This window comes from Somniosus microcephalus, chromosome 7, assembly GCF_052327205.1.
Source record: "Somniosus microcephalus isolate GS21.2 chromosome 7, FLI_Smic_1.0, whole genome shotgun sequence".
NCBI classification, from domain to species: Eukaryota; Metazoa; Chordata; class Chondrichthyes; order Squaliformes; family Somniosidae; genus Somniosus; species Somniosus microcephalus.
In genome coordinates this window covers 17,062,071-17,079,116 of record NC_140993.1, presented here as the reverse complement: position 1 = coordinate 17,079,116, position 17,046 = coordinate 17,062,071, and the positions used below count along the sequence as shown (strand labels likewise).

Genomic DNA, 17,046 nt, shown 5'->3' with positions numbered 1-17,046 from the left:
TTTTGTAATTGATGTCACCGGGGCTAAACCAGTGCATCCTGATGGGTGATTTTGAAAAACCAACAAAAATGGCCATTGGCAGCTCCAATCCGGATGATTGACAAGATCTGCAGAGACAGTGGGGAATGGGAGCCAACCTTTGGAGGCAGTGCGCAGGCGCGCAGGGCTCTACCGGGGGGGGGGGGGGAGAGGGTGGGGCGCATGTGACGTCGCCGCGCGGGGAGGGGATGATTGACAGGAATGCCGCTTTGGAGGCAGTGCGCAGGTGCGCGGCGAGGAGGCGGGGCTGAGCTGGAGCGGCGGGTGGGTGGCCATGCCTGACGTCACGCCGTTTGAGATGATTGACAAGGATCGGTGGCGACGGCGGGAATCCCGCTTTGGAAGGCAGTGCGCGTGCGCATGCACGCGGCGAGGAGGCGGGGCTGGTGTACGTGGCTGAGCCGCTTTGCGGAACACCTCCGTTCAGTCCGTAAGGGTGACCCCGAGCTTCCGGTCGCCTGTCATTTTAATTCACCGCCCCATTCCCACTCGGACCTCACCGTCCTCGGGCTCTTGCATTGTTCCACGGAAGCTCACCGTAAACTCGAGGAACAGCACCTCATCTTCCGATTAGGCACTTTACAGCCTTCCGGACTCAATATCGAGTTCAGCAATTTCAGATCATAACCTCGGCCCCCATTACATTTTTACTTATATTTTTTATCCACACCTTTGTTTTTGCCCTTCCCCCCCTTTTCTCTCTCCCACATGGCAGCTGTCTCCCATTCTGCCAGCACATTTCACACCTAATCTAGAGCTGTCTTTTGTCTCCACTAGTCCTATCACCACCTCGTCTCGTTTTGAATACCTCTTAAATGTCTCTTCACTTCTTTTTTGTTCTCTCCCAGCCCCCAAACTGGCCTTTTAATCTGTTTCATTTCCTGTGCTTCTTCAGTCTTGACAAAGGGTTTCAACCCTGAAACGTTGACTCTGTTTCTCTCTCCACGGATGATTGACAAGGGTCGGTCGGAGGCGGTCGGACTCCCGCTTTTTTTTTGAAGGCAGTGCGCAGGCGCGCGGCGAGGAGGCGGGGCTGAGCTGGAGTGGGGTGTGTGGCCAGGCCTGACGTCACGCCGTTTAGGATGATTGACAAGGGTCGGTCGGAGGCGGTCGGACTCCCCGCTTTTTTTTTGAAGGCAGTGCGCAGGCGCGAAGGGGTGTGGGGGCGGGCCAGTTTACGCGGGAGGGCGTGGCGTAACGTGACGCGTCAGCTGGCGCCGCCATCAGGTGAGGCGGGGCGGAGGACTTGTTGTCCAACATGGCGGCGCTCGCTCTCATTTCGGCTTAGTCTGCGCCGCTGGTCGTGGTTTCTTCGGGGGAAATTACCAGAAAAAGCAGAGAGGAAAGAAAAGACGACATCACCATCACCACCCAGCAATCGTCGAACCGCCGGGCCGGGCATGGCTCAGTGCGTGCAGAGCGTCCAGGAGTTCATCCAGGACACCTTCGTGCCCATGGTGGCCGTCCTGTGCAGCGAGGCCGCCGAGACGTCGACGCGGAAAAACAACCTGACTTTCGCCGAGCTGGTCAGGCCTTTCTGCCGCCTGACGTCTGAAGGTTTGTACCCAGAGGAGAGGAGGGAGGGAAGAAGGCCCGAGCTGGGCCTGGGTGTTAATTTTTATTATTCCCCCCGCTGTGGCTGGAGCTCACTCGGAGCCTCAGCCTCTCCTCCTTCCCTGCCTCCACACAGGGCCTGTCAGCTGGCTCTGAGCTTCTCTTCTCACCCCCCCCCCCCCCCTTTAAACAGACCAGCGACGCTTGCATTTCACTCATTTTTCTCCCCCTGTGTCTGTCTATCTCAGACTAGTTGGGCCGAATGCCTGTTTCTGTGCTGTGTGTATCCTCCAATGCAACAAAGATTGGGTAGGTTGGGGTTAGAATAGAAGAAAGAAAGTCTTGCATTTCTATAGTGCCTTTCAGGACCACCGGATTTCCCAAAGCGCTTCGCAGCCAATGAAGCACTTTTTGAAGTGTCGCTATTGTAACGCGGCAGCCAATTTGCACACAGCAAGTTCCCACAAACAACAGCGTGATCGCGACCAGATGATCTGTTTTTAGTGATGTTGGTTGAGGGATTGACCCCAGGATAAAACACTAGTTAGGTCACAGCTAGAGTACTCCCTGCAGTTCTGGTCACCACTTTACAGGAAGGATGTGATTACACTAGAAAGGGTGCAGAGGAGATTTACCAGGATGTTGCCAGGACTGGAGCGTTTTAGCTGTGAGGAAAGATTGGATCGGCTGGAGTTTTCTTTGGAACAGAGGAGGCTGGGGGGTGGGGGGGAGACCTAATTGAGGGGCGCACTATGTTACAGCTTGCTATGAACAGAGGGACAACCAGTAAACTAAGAAAAGAATATATATAAACAATGCGAATGTATATTTATACACTCAGGGATATACCTGTTTATACACTGTATGAATAGAACTGCGTTTATGTGCTCAACCATAAATGTATTTTGATGCTTTGGCAACATAAGATGTAACTTATGCCAATAAAGCGATTTGAATTGTGAAAAATAGTGGATAGGAATGACCTATTTCTCTTAGCAGAGAGGTCAGTAACCAGGAGGCATAGATTTAAAATAATTGGTAGAAGGCTTAGAGGGGAGTTGAGAACTTTTTTCACCCAGAGGGTGGTGGGGATCTGGAACTCGCTGCCTGAAAGGGTGGTAGAGGCAGAAACCCTCATCACATTTAAGAAGTACTTGGACATGCACTTGAAGTGCCGTAACCTACAGGGCTACGGACCAAGAGCTGGAAAGTGGGATTAGGCTGGAAAGTGGGATTAGGCTGGAGAGCTCTTTTCCGACCAGCACAGTCACGATGGGCCAAATGGTCTCTTTCTGTGCTGTATAAATTTCTATAATTCTGTATATGTGGCTTGAAATCTACTGACAGATTGAAAAGAACATTTACCCACCCATGTTAAAAAATACTAAATGTTAATCCTTCCCAGTTAACAAAGTGGTTTTATGGGTTTAACTTGAGTCATACACTTTTTAGATAATTAGAATAAGTCTTGTTCTGGACAGAAGTTCAATGAGGTGCATGTGTTGAGTATAAAATTAAAACTGCTGATTAGTAAACAGCAAGGCTCTTAAGTTACCTGGGCCTGCATGTTTTCAGTACAATCAAGAGGGTGTACATTTTTATATACTATGTTCAACTGAGCTGAAAATTTTGCGTTATATTCTCCCAAACGTGTACAGAGCATTTTGAGCTATGTAACGAGTCAATTATTGGTATTCACATGTTTCTGCTGGTGAATTAGGAGAATCGTAACATGAAAGGATATTTGATTTTTGCTATAGTATATTGGTATTATACCTCCGGCCTCTCTACCGCCCACCCAGGTACCATAAAAATTTTATCACCAAGCTATCTTCACTGCTTTCCTCCCTCAGCCTCTGCACCGAACGACTTCTCATCCTTGATGATTTCCACGTCCTTCTCAATTCATCATGCTCTCTCTCCTCTGAGTTCACTAGCCTCCTATCCACCCTTAATCTCTCCCTCCATGTAAACTCCCTAGCTCGTATTCATGGCCACCCCCTCGACCTTGCCATCTCTCGTGGCCTCACTACTCCCATCATGTCAATCGCAGATAAGGCCATCTCTGACCACTTCATCGTATCAATCTTCACCCAGATCCCCTTTCCTCCACCACCTCCAACCCTACTTCCTTCTGTGTCCACCCCTGGAAAAAAAACTCTCCCAACTCTCTTACAACTGCACTTATGAAATCCTAACTGTCCAGCCTTTGGCCCTGCATTCACTGCAACATTTCTGCAGCTACTGATCTGCTCAACCACACCCTCGCCACCATCTTTGATGCCCTAGGCCCTATTAAAACAATTACTCTCTCACCCTGGCCGTTCCCCCGGTACGGCCCTCATCTTCGCAGACTTGAACGGATATGGCGGACAACTGGTTTAGCCATTCACTGTCAGATATGGCTGGACCACATAAAGCATTATCGGGTCCTGCTTTCGTCTGCCAAAATTGCTCACTATTCCAGAATCAATCTGGAATGCAAAGATAAATCCCGGCTTCTGTTCTCCGCTGCTAACCGGCTTTGTAAACCCCTCTCCCCTGTCTCCTCCGACAGCAAGTGTGAGGAGCTCGTGGACGACTTTGTCTCTAAGATTGAGACCATCCGTTCAGCTGCCTCTGCCACTTCCTTTCCTTCCCCGAGCCCACCGAGCCAAACTTCTTATAAAATTTCCCCCTGCCCTAGCCCTGAAGTCACATCTTTCTCCAGTTTCTCTCCAATCTCCCCTCATGACCTCTCTGCGCTCATCTTGTCCGAGACCCACTTCCTGCTCCCTCGACCCTATTCCCACCAAACTGCAGACCACCCAATTTCCTTTTCTGTCTCCCATGTTAGCTGACATTGTTAACGGTTCTCCCCTCTCCTTCAAATCTGCCGTCATCACCCCTCTCAAAAAACCAACCCTTGAACCCTCCGTCTTTGCAAACTACCGCCCCATCTGCAACCTTCCTTCCTCTCCAAAGTTCTTGAATGTGTTGTCGCCTCCCAAATCCGTGCCCATCTTTCTCACAACTCCATGTTTGAATCCCTCCAATCAGGTTTCCGCCCTTGCCACAGTACCGAAACGGCGCTCTCATCAAAGTCACAAATGGTATCATTTGTGACTGTGACAATAGCAAACTAGTCCTTCTTGACTTGTCTGCAGCCTTTGACACGGTTGACCACTCCATCCTTCTCCAACGCCTCTCCACCATTGTCCAGCTGGGTGGGACTGCACTCGCCTGGTTCCATTCTTATTTATCTAATCATAGCCAGAGAATCACCTGCAACGGCTTCTCTTCCCGCTCCCGCATCGTTACCTCTGGTGTCCCCCAAGGATCTATCCTTGGCCCCCTCCTATTTCTCATCTACACGTTGCCCCTTGGCGACATCACCTGAAAACACAGCGTCAGTTTCCACATGTACGCTGGCGACACCCAGCTCTAACTCACCACCACTTCTCTCAACCCCTCCACGGTCTCTAAATTGTCAGACTGCTTGTACGACATCCAGTTCTGGATGAACAGAAATTTTCTCCAATTAAATATTGGGAAGACCGAAGCCATTGTTTTCGGTCCCCGCCACAAACTCCGTTCCCTAGCCACTGACTCCATCCCTCTCCCTAACATCTGTCTGAGGCTGAACCACACTGTTCGCAACCTTGGTGTCATATTTGACCCTGAAATGAGCTTCCGACGATATATCCATGGCATAACTAAAAAACGCCTATTTCCACCTCCGTGTCATCGCCCGTCTCCGCCCTTGCCTCAGCTCCTCCGCTGCTGAAACCCTCATCCATGCCTTTGTTACCTCTAGACTTGACTATTCCAACACACTCCTGGCTGGCCTCCCACATTCCACCCTACGTAAACTTGATGTGATCTAAAATTCGGCTGCCCGTGTCCTAACTCGCAACAAGTCCCGTTTGCCCATCACCCCTGTGCTTGCTGACCTACATTGGCTCCCGGTTAAGCAACGCCATGATTTCAAAATTCTCATCCTTGTTTTCAAATCCCTCCATGGCCTCGCCCCTCCCTATCTCTGTAATCTCCTTCAGCCCCCCCCCCGAGATATTTGCACTCTAATTCTGCCCTCTTGAGCATCCTTGATTATAATTGCTCAACCATTGGTGGCTGTGCCTTCTGTTGCCTCGGCCCCAAGCTCTGGAATTCCCTCCCTAAACCTCTCCGCCTCGCTACCTCTCTTTCCTCCTTTAAGACACTCCTTAAAGCCTTCCTCTTTGACCAAGCTTTTGGTCACCTGCCCTAGTTTCTCCTTATGTGGCTCGGTGTCAAATTTTTTGCCTTCTAACACTCCTGTGAAACGCCTTGGATGTTTTACTACGTTAAAGGCGCTATATAAATATATAAGTTGTTATACTTTATGCAAAACAATCAGGTTAAATTACAACTTTTCCCAAGTTGCCGTTCTGTATTACTTTTCTTGTTAATAGGCATGTAGCACCATGCAGAATCTTAATTTCTGCAGAAATAATTCAATTGGACTAATCACTGAAAGTGGAGACTGGAATGGAATCCTTGATTTTTATTTCCTAAAACAAAATGAGGATGCCGCTATAGTCTGTTCCACGGAGTTCAGTAGATTTGGCAATCGATGCACTCGTGATCTGTTCAGTGCATGAAACTGTCCATGCTGGCATCTTACGAGCTTCATGCTACAACTTTTGATATTGGTGATACAAAAACAGAAAATGCTGGAGACACTCGGCAGGTTACGCAGCATCTGTGAAGAAAGAAACCGAGTCAACGTTTCAGGTCAATGACCCTTCGTCAGAACTGGAAAAAAGCAGGAAATGGGACAGATTTTTAAGCAAGTGTAGGGGCTGGGAAAGGGGGGAGGGGAGGAAAGAATCAGGTTCTTAACCTGTCCCATTACCATCTCCTTTTTGCCTTGAATTTCTCTTAATGCCTCTTCTCCTGCCTTCTATCCTATCACAGACCTCCCCTTTTGTTCTTTCATCCCCTCCCCCATTTCCCAGCCCCTACACTTGCTTAAAAATCTGTTCCATTTCCTGCTTTTTTTCCCAGTTCTGACGAAAGGTCACCGAGCTGAAACGTTAACTCTGTTTCTCTCTCCACAGATGCTGCCTGACCTGCTGAGTATCTCCAGCATTTTCTGTTTTTATTTCAGATTTCCAGCACCTGCAGTATTTTGCTTTTGATATTGGTGATGCTTCTCTTGATGCCCAAGTGCAGCAGAGAGCAGAGAAATATATACTGGCATTGAAGTTTGTCTTAACGAATCCACGAGGAAGAGGTAGCAATGCACATCCGTTGTGGTATACTGGTATTTGAAGGCAGCGCAAAATCTTATTAATTATAAATAGATTTAATGAACAAATGCATCAATTTAGCATTATCATTTCCTACTTTTATTACTTCACTCTTGTATCGGTTCCCTCACTTTCAGCGTCCTAGTGGTACTTTGTCTAATATGGAAATAATTTTCAAAACGAGTGGATTTTAGAGTTTGATGGGCTGCTGCTATTCTTCGATTTGAATGTTTGTCACTGAATAAAGCCTCCTCTGACTTTAGTCTCCACCTGCGATACGAGAACAGAACCATACAATGCAGGCCTCACTGGTTTGCCCTTAGATATTTAGGGCAATAGACAACCTGATATAATCTGTGTGCTTTACATCACATGATGGGCACATGCTTGTGTATCATGTTTCAACTCCCAGCAAAAATAAGTAACACCCCCCACAAAAAATGTGACTTTATTTAAACTAAGACATAGTTAAAATCCTAGAATAGTACAGCACAGAAGGAGCCCCTTCGGCCCATCGAGCCAGTGCCGGCTCTTTCGAAGAGCAATCCCGTTAGTTCCTCACCCCCGCTCTTTCCCCATAGCCCTGCAATGTTTTCTCCTTCAAGTATTTATGGGATTCCCTTTTGAAGGCTACTGTTGAATCTTTTTCTACCTCTCTATCAGGCAGTGCATTGCCTCATCTCGCCTCTGGTTCTTTTGCCAATCAGCTTAAATCTGTGCCCTCCGGTTATCGACCCTTCAGCCATCGGAAACAGTTTCTCGTTATTTACTCTATCTAAACTCTTCATGATTTTGAACACCTCTATCAAATCTCCTCTTGGCCTTCTCTGCTCTAAGGAGAACAACCTCCGTTTCTCCAGTCTCTCCATGTAACTGAAATCCCTCATCCCTGGAACCATTCTAGTAAATCTCCACTGCGCCCTCTCCAAAGCCTTCACAATCTTCCTAAAGTGTGGTGCCCAGAATTGGACACAATACTCCAGCTGGGGCCGAACTAGTGTTTTATAAAGGTTTAGCATAACTTGCTGACTTTTGTACTCTGCGCCTCTATTTATAAAGCCCAGGGTCCCAAATGCTTTATTAACAGCTTTGTTAACCTGCCCTGCCACCTTCAAAGATTTGTGTACAAACACCCCCGGGCCCCCCTGTTCTTTCACCCTCTTTAAATGTGGACCATTTAGCTTTGTCTCTCCTCGCTCTTCCGACCAAGTTGTATCACCTCGCACGTTGCTGCGTTGAATTTCGTCTGCCATGTGTCCACCCATTCCACCAGCCTATGTCCTCTGTACAAAATGTAGAAAACAATGGATATTTTGCATCTAGAACTGCAGGTGTGCATTTTAATTTGGTGTCTGTCTATATATTTTCCACAATTTGTTGATTATCCTTCACACAATTGCATGTTTTTTTTTAAACACTGTACAGCTCTCATCTTTGCAGGTTACTTGTACAGTTGCCGATTCAATCATCTTACAAACTAGGCAGACAGTCTGTTCGGCTGTGAAAATCCATGTTCTTTCTACATTTCTGCTCAAAGTTTACAAGTATCTGATGTGATAGTTACATCCATGCTGTGTTTTTTAATGTAGCTTAATTTCCCTCTAAATACAATGATATTTTATTTAAATATTTTTTTAATCGTTTTTTTCATACTGACTCTTGTTCTCTAGTTCCTCCCCATCATTGTTAATGGTTGGAATTCATCGCTTCTTATACCTGTTGAAGTTGCTAGGTTTAATTATCGAGCAGGTTCCCTACACACTAAAAAGCATGAGTCTAAAGTACTACCATTTATGTACTGCTATGGTTTTTTTTATGATCTATATTTCGATTTGCTTTTGGGTGCATTTGACAGGAAGAGGAAGAGGTGGCAATGTAAACGAAATGGCACAATTTTAAAGGGGGTGGAGGAACAGAGTGTCCTGGGGGTTTACATACACAAATCTTTGAAGGTGGCAGGACAAGTTGAGAAGGCTGTTAAAGCATACGGGATCCTGGACTTTATAAACAGTGGCATAGAGTACAAAAGCAAGGAAGCTATGCTAAGCTGTTACAAATCACTGGTTAGGCCTCAGCTGGAGTATTGTGTCTAATTCTGGGCACCATACTTTAGGAAGGATGTCAAGGCCTTGGAGCGAATGCAGAAAAGATTTACTGGAATAAGAACATAAGAGCTTAAGAATTAGGAGCAGGAGTCGGCCATACGGCCCTTCGAGCCTGCTCCACCATTCAATAAGATCATGGCTGATCCTCGACCACAACTCCACTTTCCCACCCGATCTCCATATCCCTCGGTTCACCTAGAGTCCAAAACGATCTCCGCCTTGAATATACTCAGGGATTCAATATCCACAGCCCCCTGGGGTAGAGAATTCCAAAGATTCACAATCCTGTGCGGGAAGAAATTTCTCCTCATATCAGTCTTAAATGGCCGACCCATATGATACCAGGGATGCGGGACTTCAGTTACGTGGAGAGTCTAAAGAAGCTGGGGTTGTCCTCCTTAGAGCAGAGATGGTTAAAGGGGAGATTTAATAGGTGTTCAAAATCAAGAAGGCTTTTGATTAAATAAGGAGGAACTGTTTCCAGTGGCAGGAAGGAACCAGAGGATACAGATTTAAGATAGTTGGCAAAAGAACCGCAGGGGAGATAAGATTTTTACGCAGCGAGTTGTTGTGATCTGGAACGCGCTGCCTGAAAGGGCGGTGGAAGCAGATTCAATAGTGACTTTCAAAAAGGAATTGGCTAAATCCTTGAAAAAGAGAAGTTGCAGAGCTGTGGGAGAATGAGCTGGGAGTGGGATAGCTCTTTCAAGGAGCTGGCATAGACACGATGGGCTGAATGGTTTCCAGAGAGGTGGGGATCTCTTGTGTAACAATGTGCTGTCTCCGTGCACTCCAGGTAGCTTTTTAATCGGTATGGAATTGGAGCATGCAGTGTCGGGGTACTACAGTGAGACTTTGAATATTTATTAAATCTGTTTAGTGATTTGTTTGCTACTTTTCTTTCTGTCTAGTTCACATGCGAGATCCCAACAACCAGAGCCATGTTATCAAAAACCTGAGGATCAGTGTTACTGGCATTGTGACCCAGCCACCACAGCAGACTGCCATTCGGAAGCTGTTAAGCGAGGTGGTTTCTGCCAGTCAGCCTGCAGACGGATTGGTTGCGAATGTGATTACAGCAGGAGATTACGATCTCAATATCAGCGGTAAGCTCTCAATTTCATGTTTGTTAATTATTTTTGGCACCGCGGCTTATTGGGAGCTGTTTAAAGTTTACATTTAATTCTGGGTGTTGGAAATTAAAACCGAAAGCTTGTTTGGCCAGCGTTTCCCGAACATTTTTTCCCAGCGTTTGCATTCCCATGCTTTACTTGTAATTACGGTATAATTTTGCAGCCTCTAGACGACGAAAATTTTGGGGTTCCATAAGTTATGTGGGCATTCCTTGTGGCATATGTGTACAGTACTTGGCAGCTGAAATGTGACTTCACATTGGCCTGTTTCATATTGTATGAATATTTTTGGCTGAACCATTTTTAAGTGACCGCTGTTTCCTCTTTGACTCCGCTATTGTTTTGAAAGGTTCAGAGCAAAGTGCATGATTCATTAAAGTCAGCCCTATGCATCCTGTTTGTGATTGATTTAAATTAGCCATGATATTCTTAGTGTTTACTTTATTTTATGTAAGTAGTTGAGGAGGAAACCAGCATATGAGAGATTGATTTCGGGTCGGAGTAACTCGTGGTGGGGGTTCGGTTTGAGAATGGGCAAAGGCCTCCTTGGCGTATCTTTTGGGCAAGCATTGCCTGGCACACTCGCTCGTCAAGCCTGTCTGCCTGCTCCAGATGCTTCTGTCCGGCTGCCATGTGCCTTTTTGGCCAGCCCGCTTGCTCCCAGACTCGGCCCGAGTGCCGAGACGGCAAATTTACAGATCATTTCAGAGCCCAGCCCTGCAATTACTTTGAGGTTCAGCTCTCCTCCTCTTTTCCATCCAGTCTGTGTCCCCTTTGTCTACGCTCTCCCAGCCCGTGGGTTACGGTAACATAGTGGTTGTGTTACTGGACTAGTAATCCAGAGGCCTGGACTAATGATCCAGAGTTAAAGTCCCACCACGGCAGCTGGGGAATTTAAATTCAGTTAATTAAATAAATCTGGAATAAAAAAACTAGTATCAGTAATGGTGACCATGAAACTACTGGATTGTCGTAACAACCCATCTGGTTCACTGATTTCCTTTAGGGAAGGAAATCTGCCGTCCTTACCCGGTCTGGCCTATATGTGACTCCAGACCCACAGCAATGTGGTTGACTCTTAACTGCCCTCTGAGCAAGACACTCAGTTGTACCAAACCACTACAAAGAAGTATATGCACTGTGGGAGCGCCTTCACCTCATGGACTGCAGCGGTTCAAGAAAGCGGCTCACCACCACCTTCTCAATAAATGCTGGCCTTGCCAGCAATGCCCACATCCCGTGAATTAATTTTTAAAAAACCTTCAACGTGCTATATGTTGCCTCACACTTTCCTACATATCCTAGGCCTTTTTTAAAAGTTCAGTAAGATATCAGATCGTGGAGACATGCAAGATGGAAGGAGGGGGGAGAGCGACTTATCAGAAACAACGAGAATAAGATTTATTTAGAGTGATATGGACACCATAACACTCAGTGCGTCATATGTACGAAGAGGGACTCCAGACCCTACTGCCCCGCGGATGGCATAACCCCTTTCAGATCCCGTACTTTCTCTTTCACTTGTATGCGCTGCTTCACCTTCCAGGCAGCTGCTTCCTTGCTTCATCCCAGTGTCTACCTCAATCCTGGTGCATGTTGCCTACCACCCTGCTGCTATATATCTTTGACTTTAAAAATACAGCACATGAGTGAGAGATAGAAGGGAAGATAGAAACTTGCACAGTGAGAGAAAAAGATACCGCATTAATTGTCAGAGCCCACTATTTGAAGAGGCTGCTCCCCTTCAGTCTGACGCTCCTGATCTTTGGCCGTCCGGTGCGGAGTGCGGCGGGCAAGTCGGAGGACCTTCTCGTGGGTCTGCTCCCGGGCCTGGCCAAGGTGGCCATCTGCAGGTTCAGGTTGGGCGTGGCCCGTAGGGTTGCCTGTCTCTCTTCTGTGGCCTTGTCCATGCCTTCGTGGCCCTGGAGAGGGAGCATGTGGTGCCTGCCGGTATGCTTGAGGCCTTCCGTGATCGGGTGGGCACCGCAAGGACTGGAGTGTTTGGTGGATGTCCGGAATGACTATTACTTAGTTTGATAAGTTTCCTCTTTTCTTGTGCATGAGTTCTGTTATTAGCTGTCCCCCTTTAAAACTGTTACAGGAAACTCTCTGGTATCCGGCACCGATGGGACCGGGATGGTGCCGGTTGATTTAAAAATTCCGGATGACGGAGAGGGTTATCTACTGAGGCTATTTTTAACAAAAAAATTAAAAAATCAGAAATGTGCAGTATACAGTAATTGGGTACTCACCTACAGAATGTTGTGTTAAATGGATGGTGGAAGATGCTTGATTAGTACAGTACTGCCAGTTGAGGGTAATCCTAACTCTTTAATTACTTAACAGTAAAACAAAACTTATACAGTAAACGACTGTACACAGTACTGTAGCTGACCTGTACACTTATTCCAAGTCAGCTGGTTCATCAGGAATATCCATGCCAGCTGGGTCATCAGGATCATGCACTTCAACAGATTCTTCAGGCACTTCCACTGCTTCAACTCTTTTGGAAGCTTTCCTAAACATGTCCCGATGTCTGCTTGCTTAGTGGACTCTTGCCTTCTTTGTAGTAAGGTGGAATGCAGAATATGGAGGTGCATAACTTCTTGGGCAGAGTAGCAAGGGTGCCTTTCAGCAAATTGGAGGATTAAAGCAAATCCTTCTGCAGCTTTAGCCCAAGAAATCATCTCTTCAGAAATCTCATCCTCTTCACTTTCCATCTCACTTTCTTTGGATTCAAAACCGTCTCAATTATTTCATCATCACTTAGCATATGCACAACAGCAACTTCTCTATCTGCATCAACCCACTGCTCAATAACACTTTCACTGAGGTGACGTAGAGGGTTTGCTGGGCCTACGTTTTTCACCATGCCAGCTATTTCCATTACTGTAGTCGTCTTGGGACGAACATTGAACCCATGAAATTCCTCCTCCTGAAGAAGAACCTTCAGCAAACATTACAGAAAAGCGACAGGCTTGATGGGCCGAATGGTCTTTTCCTGTACTTTTTTTTGTATGTTTGTAAAACAGTTAAAGGGATCAGCACATTGTTACTTGTAAGCTGGTGCTCGTCTTTCGGATGAGACGTTAAATCGAGGCCCCGTTTGCGCGCTCAGGTGGACGTAAAAGATCCCACGGCACTATTTTGAAGAAGAGCAGGGGAGTTATCCCCAGTGTCCTGGCCAATAATTATCCCTTTATCGAAATCACTAAAACAGATTATCTGGTCATTATCGCATTGCTGTTTGTGGGAACTTGCTGAGTGCAAATTGGTTGCCGCGTTTCCTACATTACAACAGTGACTACACTTCAAAAAGTACTTAATTGGCTGTAAAGTTCTTCGGTATGTCTGGGGCCGAAAAAGGGGCTTTAGAAATGCAAGCCTTTTGCTAATTCTAACTAACTTGGCACCAGGCTAATGGGGGAAATCGAATGGCCAGAGCATAATCTGGAGGCTGATGCCTCAGAAATCCTCGCAGTTTAAATGTTGACCCGAATGCATTGCAAGGGAGTTTGCAATTTTGAGTTTTCATAGCTGGTGATGGGTTTGCTCATTTCGGTAACATGCTATGTTGGTACATTTCTGCAGTGTTGATAGTTCTGAGCTGGGGCCATGTTTTTTGAGCTAGATTAAATGAGACGCGAGAGGTTTGTGGTGGAAGTTTCACCTCGACTGATTCCTGGAATGAGGGGATTGTCCTTTGAGGAGAGATTGAGTCGACTAGGCCTCTATTCCCTAGAGTTTAGAAGAATGAGAGGTGATCTCTCTGAAACATATAATCCTAAGGGGCTTGACAGGGTAGATGCTGGGAGGATGTTTCCCCTGGCTGGGGAGTCTAGAACCAGGGGGTCACATTTTCGGAATAACGGGTCGGCCATTTAGGACTGAGATGAGGAGAAATGTCTTCACTCAGAGGGTGGTGAATCTTTGGAATTCTCTATCCCAGAGGGCTGTGGAGGTTCAGTCATTGAGTATATTCAAGACTGAGGTCGATAGATTTTTGGATATTGAGGGAATCGAGGGATATGGGGATAGTGCAGGAAAGTGGAGATGAGGTAGGAGATCAGTCATATTGAATGGCTGAGCAGGCTCGAAGGGCCGAATGGCCTACTCCTATTTCTTATGTTTACTTTCCAGTGTAAGTTATGAAGCTTTATATTTAATCCATTTTGATTCAGAACTAGGGTTGCAAAATTCTGGGAATTTTTAAGAGGAAACTTTCCATGGGAATTTATGGGAATTTTGAGTTTTTTTGCACACTGATGGTTTTTGTCTCAGACCCTTATATTATCTTTGTCGTCAAAATAGACATACTGTTCCATACAAATAAAAACAGGCTTTCAAAACTTTATTTAGGTTATAATTTTGAACTTTATTGAACCCCCACAAAAAAGACCCATCTAAAATAAAATAAAAAGAGCGTCAGCTTATTTAGCCTGTAACTTGTCCTTATTTTGTCCCTTTTGAGTCTTCTACTCATGAATCTTCTGAGTCTTCTACTCCTCATTGCTCCTCCTGATTCTCTGACTCTGGCTCTGACGTGTCCATTTCCTCCTCTGTGTCAGTGTCTAGCTGTGTGGTGGACACTTCTGTATCTGGCTCAATAAGTTGTAGGTTCACCCGGATAGCCACCAGTTTCTCCACTCTCTTGTTAGTCAGCCTGTTGCGCACCTTTGTATGCGTATTCCCAAAAAGTGACCAGTTTCGTTCAGAGGCCGCTGATGAAGGTGGGATTTGGAGTATCACCGATGCAATAGGTGACAGGGCCTCAGATGCACAAAGTCCCTTCCACATGTCCCTCGTACATTTGACCACCCATCTGAGATAACTGCAATACAGTCTGCCATCGCTATCGTTTCTTTGAGCTTTCCTTGGACTCTGTTATACTCAGCCTCCAGCAAATAAGTAGACAAAGCATGTCTGGTGGGAGGACAGTATGCAGGGTGAATAACCTTGAAAAATCTCTTCCAGTACACATTGGCTGTGAGCATGAGGGGTGAGCCTGTTGCATATACAGCTTGAGCAAGGCACTCATCTGCATTCTTCTGGCTATGGTTATCCATTGTATCAAAGAACCTTCCAAGTGGGCCAGGAGTTGCTGATGATAAGGAGCCTGATGCTGAATGAGAACCATCATCTTCTTGAATGGAAGCAGAGGAACTCTGGGCTGACTGCTGTGAGCTTTGAGTGAAGTTGTTGCATTTGGATAAATGCTGCTGCATCTTTGTGGCATTCTTTACATACGACTTTCTACAGTGTTTGCACATGTACACAGTCTTTCCATCTTTAATGCCTGGGGTAAAATGCTTCCACACATCCGACGGTAAACATAGCATTGTTCTATGCAGAGAAATAAAGGGCATTCATCTCTGTGTCGAACTGCGGTCGATCAGCACGATTGCAACAGGGTGAGTACATTTTTGCTGATGCTCCATGTGATGGAAGCATGACCTGTACACACACACACGACGCTACATCACCAATAGTGTATTATTTTGTATATTTTAAATTGAAGGACAACAGAGTTCAACAAGTAACTGGTTTATTTGGTATAAAGTCTGATTTACTTACTGCATCATCACAACATCAGCAGAAAACAAAATGACTTCCCTCGGGACCCCTAACCTGGATCTTAAAAAAACTATAGCAGTCTTACAGATGCCTGCAGGCCAATCACAATTCGATATGCAAATATTACAAAGAGGGAGCTAATCGCTCATCCACTCATCCAACCCATCAGGACACATTTGTTCACAGTCACACACAAAACTTGTAATTATTAAAACAAGCCAAGTAAGAAGATAAACATATATTGATTAAGAAATTCCTTAATAATTAAGATTCCATCTCTGTTAGTAATTTTAAGAGAGGACCTGTGGGGGGGAAAAAAAAGAAAGAAATACAAAAAAAACAATATTATGCTAGCATATGCTTTTTTGGGCAAAATTCCCAAGCTAAACTTCCCGTGGAAAATTTCCGGAAATTTACCGGAAACTTTCCACCCCTTTGCAACCCTATTCAGAACTGAGTGCTCAGACTTCGGAGTTACTTTGTTTTTGGAAAGCCGTGCAGTGTCGAAAATATTTGAAGTGCCAAGCCATTTTTTTCCTGTTGCCTCCTTGAAAGTTGTGTAGGAAATTTGAAGACTTTTCCATACAACCGTATCGATATCTGGTGAGTTGAATAGTGTAGCCAGTAAGGTGAAGTAATTTAAAAACTACTGTAAGATTTGAAGATAATATGAAATTTGTGCACAATATGTAGGGCTTGGGAATATGTATATGGATATGGCACCTGTGGTTGATTTATGGATTATGTAGAATTACATAGAATTTACAGCACAGGCACGGGCCATTTGGCCCGACTGGTCTACGCCGGTGTTTATGCTCCACACGAAACTCCTCCCACCCCTCTTCATCTCCCCCTCTCAGTTTAACCTTCTATTCCTTTCTCCCTCGTGCTTATTTAGCTTCCCCTTAACTGCATCAAGTTATATTAAACCACGACAAAAAATTTCATTGGATCAAGAAGGCGGCCCACCATCACCATCTTCTCGAGGCAAGTAGGGATGGGCAATAAATGCCGGCCTTGCCAACGATGCCCACATCCCGAGAATGATTGGATTTTTAATTTGAGTGTCCGTGTCTCCCACTCGGAGCCTACATCAGCCAGTTACCTGTTGTTTAAGTCGAGATGGGACTGGCTTACGGAGGGTGGCAGTGCCTGTTGTAGCTCCTGCCCGTCTACTTGCACCCAAGAGGGACAGTTAAAATAATTAGCTGGGATTCAGGGCACAAACTGGTTCTGTGGAGCTTCGATGTGTTTGCAGTTGTAGCAGGAAATGAATGAGGCTGCAAGGGGAATTACTGAAGGTAATAAAGACTTGCATTTCTGTAGCACCTTTCGCGATCACAGGATGTCCCATTGGGTTTTTTATCT

At 45.8% G+C, this 17,046-nt stretch overlaps 1 protein-coding gene across 2 annotated transcripts in view; it reads left to right on the top strand.

Moving 5' to 3' along the window:
• The first annotated feature begins 1,262 nt into the window (after nt 1–1,262).
• Nucleotides 1,263–17,046, top strand: part of trappc8 (trafficking protein particle complex subunit 8) — a 193,443-nt gene continuing 177,659 nt past the window's right edge. For both annotated transcript variants that reach the window (XM_085992266.1, XM_085992265.1), the window contains exons 1-2: nt 1,263–1,596; nt 9,883–10,077. In XM_085992266.1, the coding sequence (XP_085848392.1) occupies nt 1,440–1,596; nt 9,883–10,077 (352 nt within the window). In that variant the 5' untranslated portion in view covers nt 1,263–1,439. The remainder of the gene's footprint in view (nt 1,597–9,882; nt 10,078–17,046) is intronic.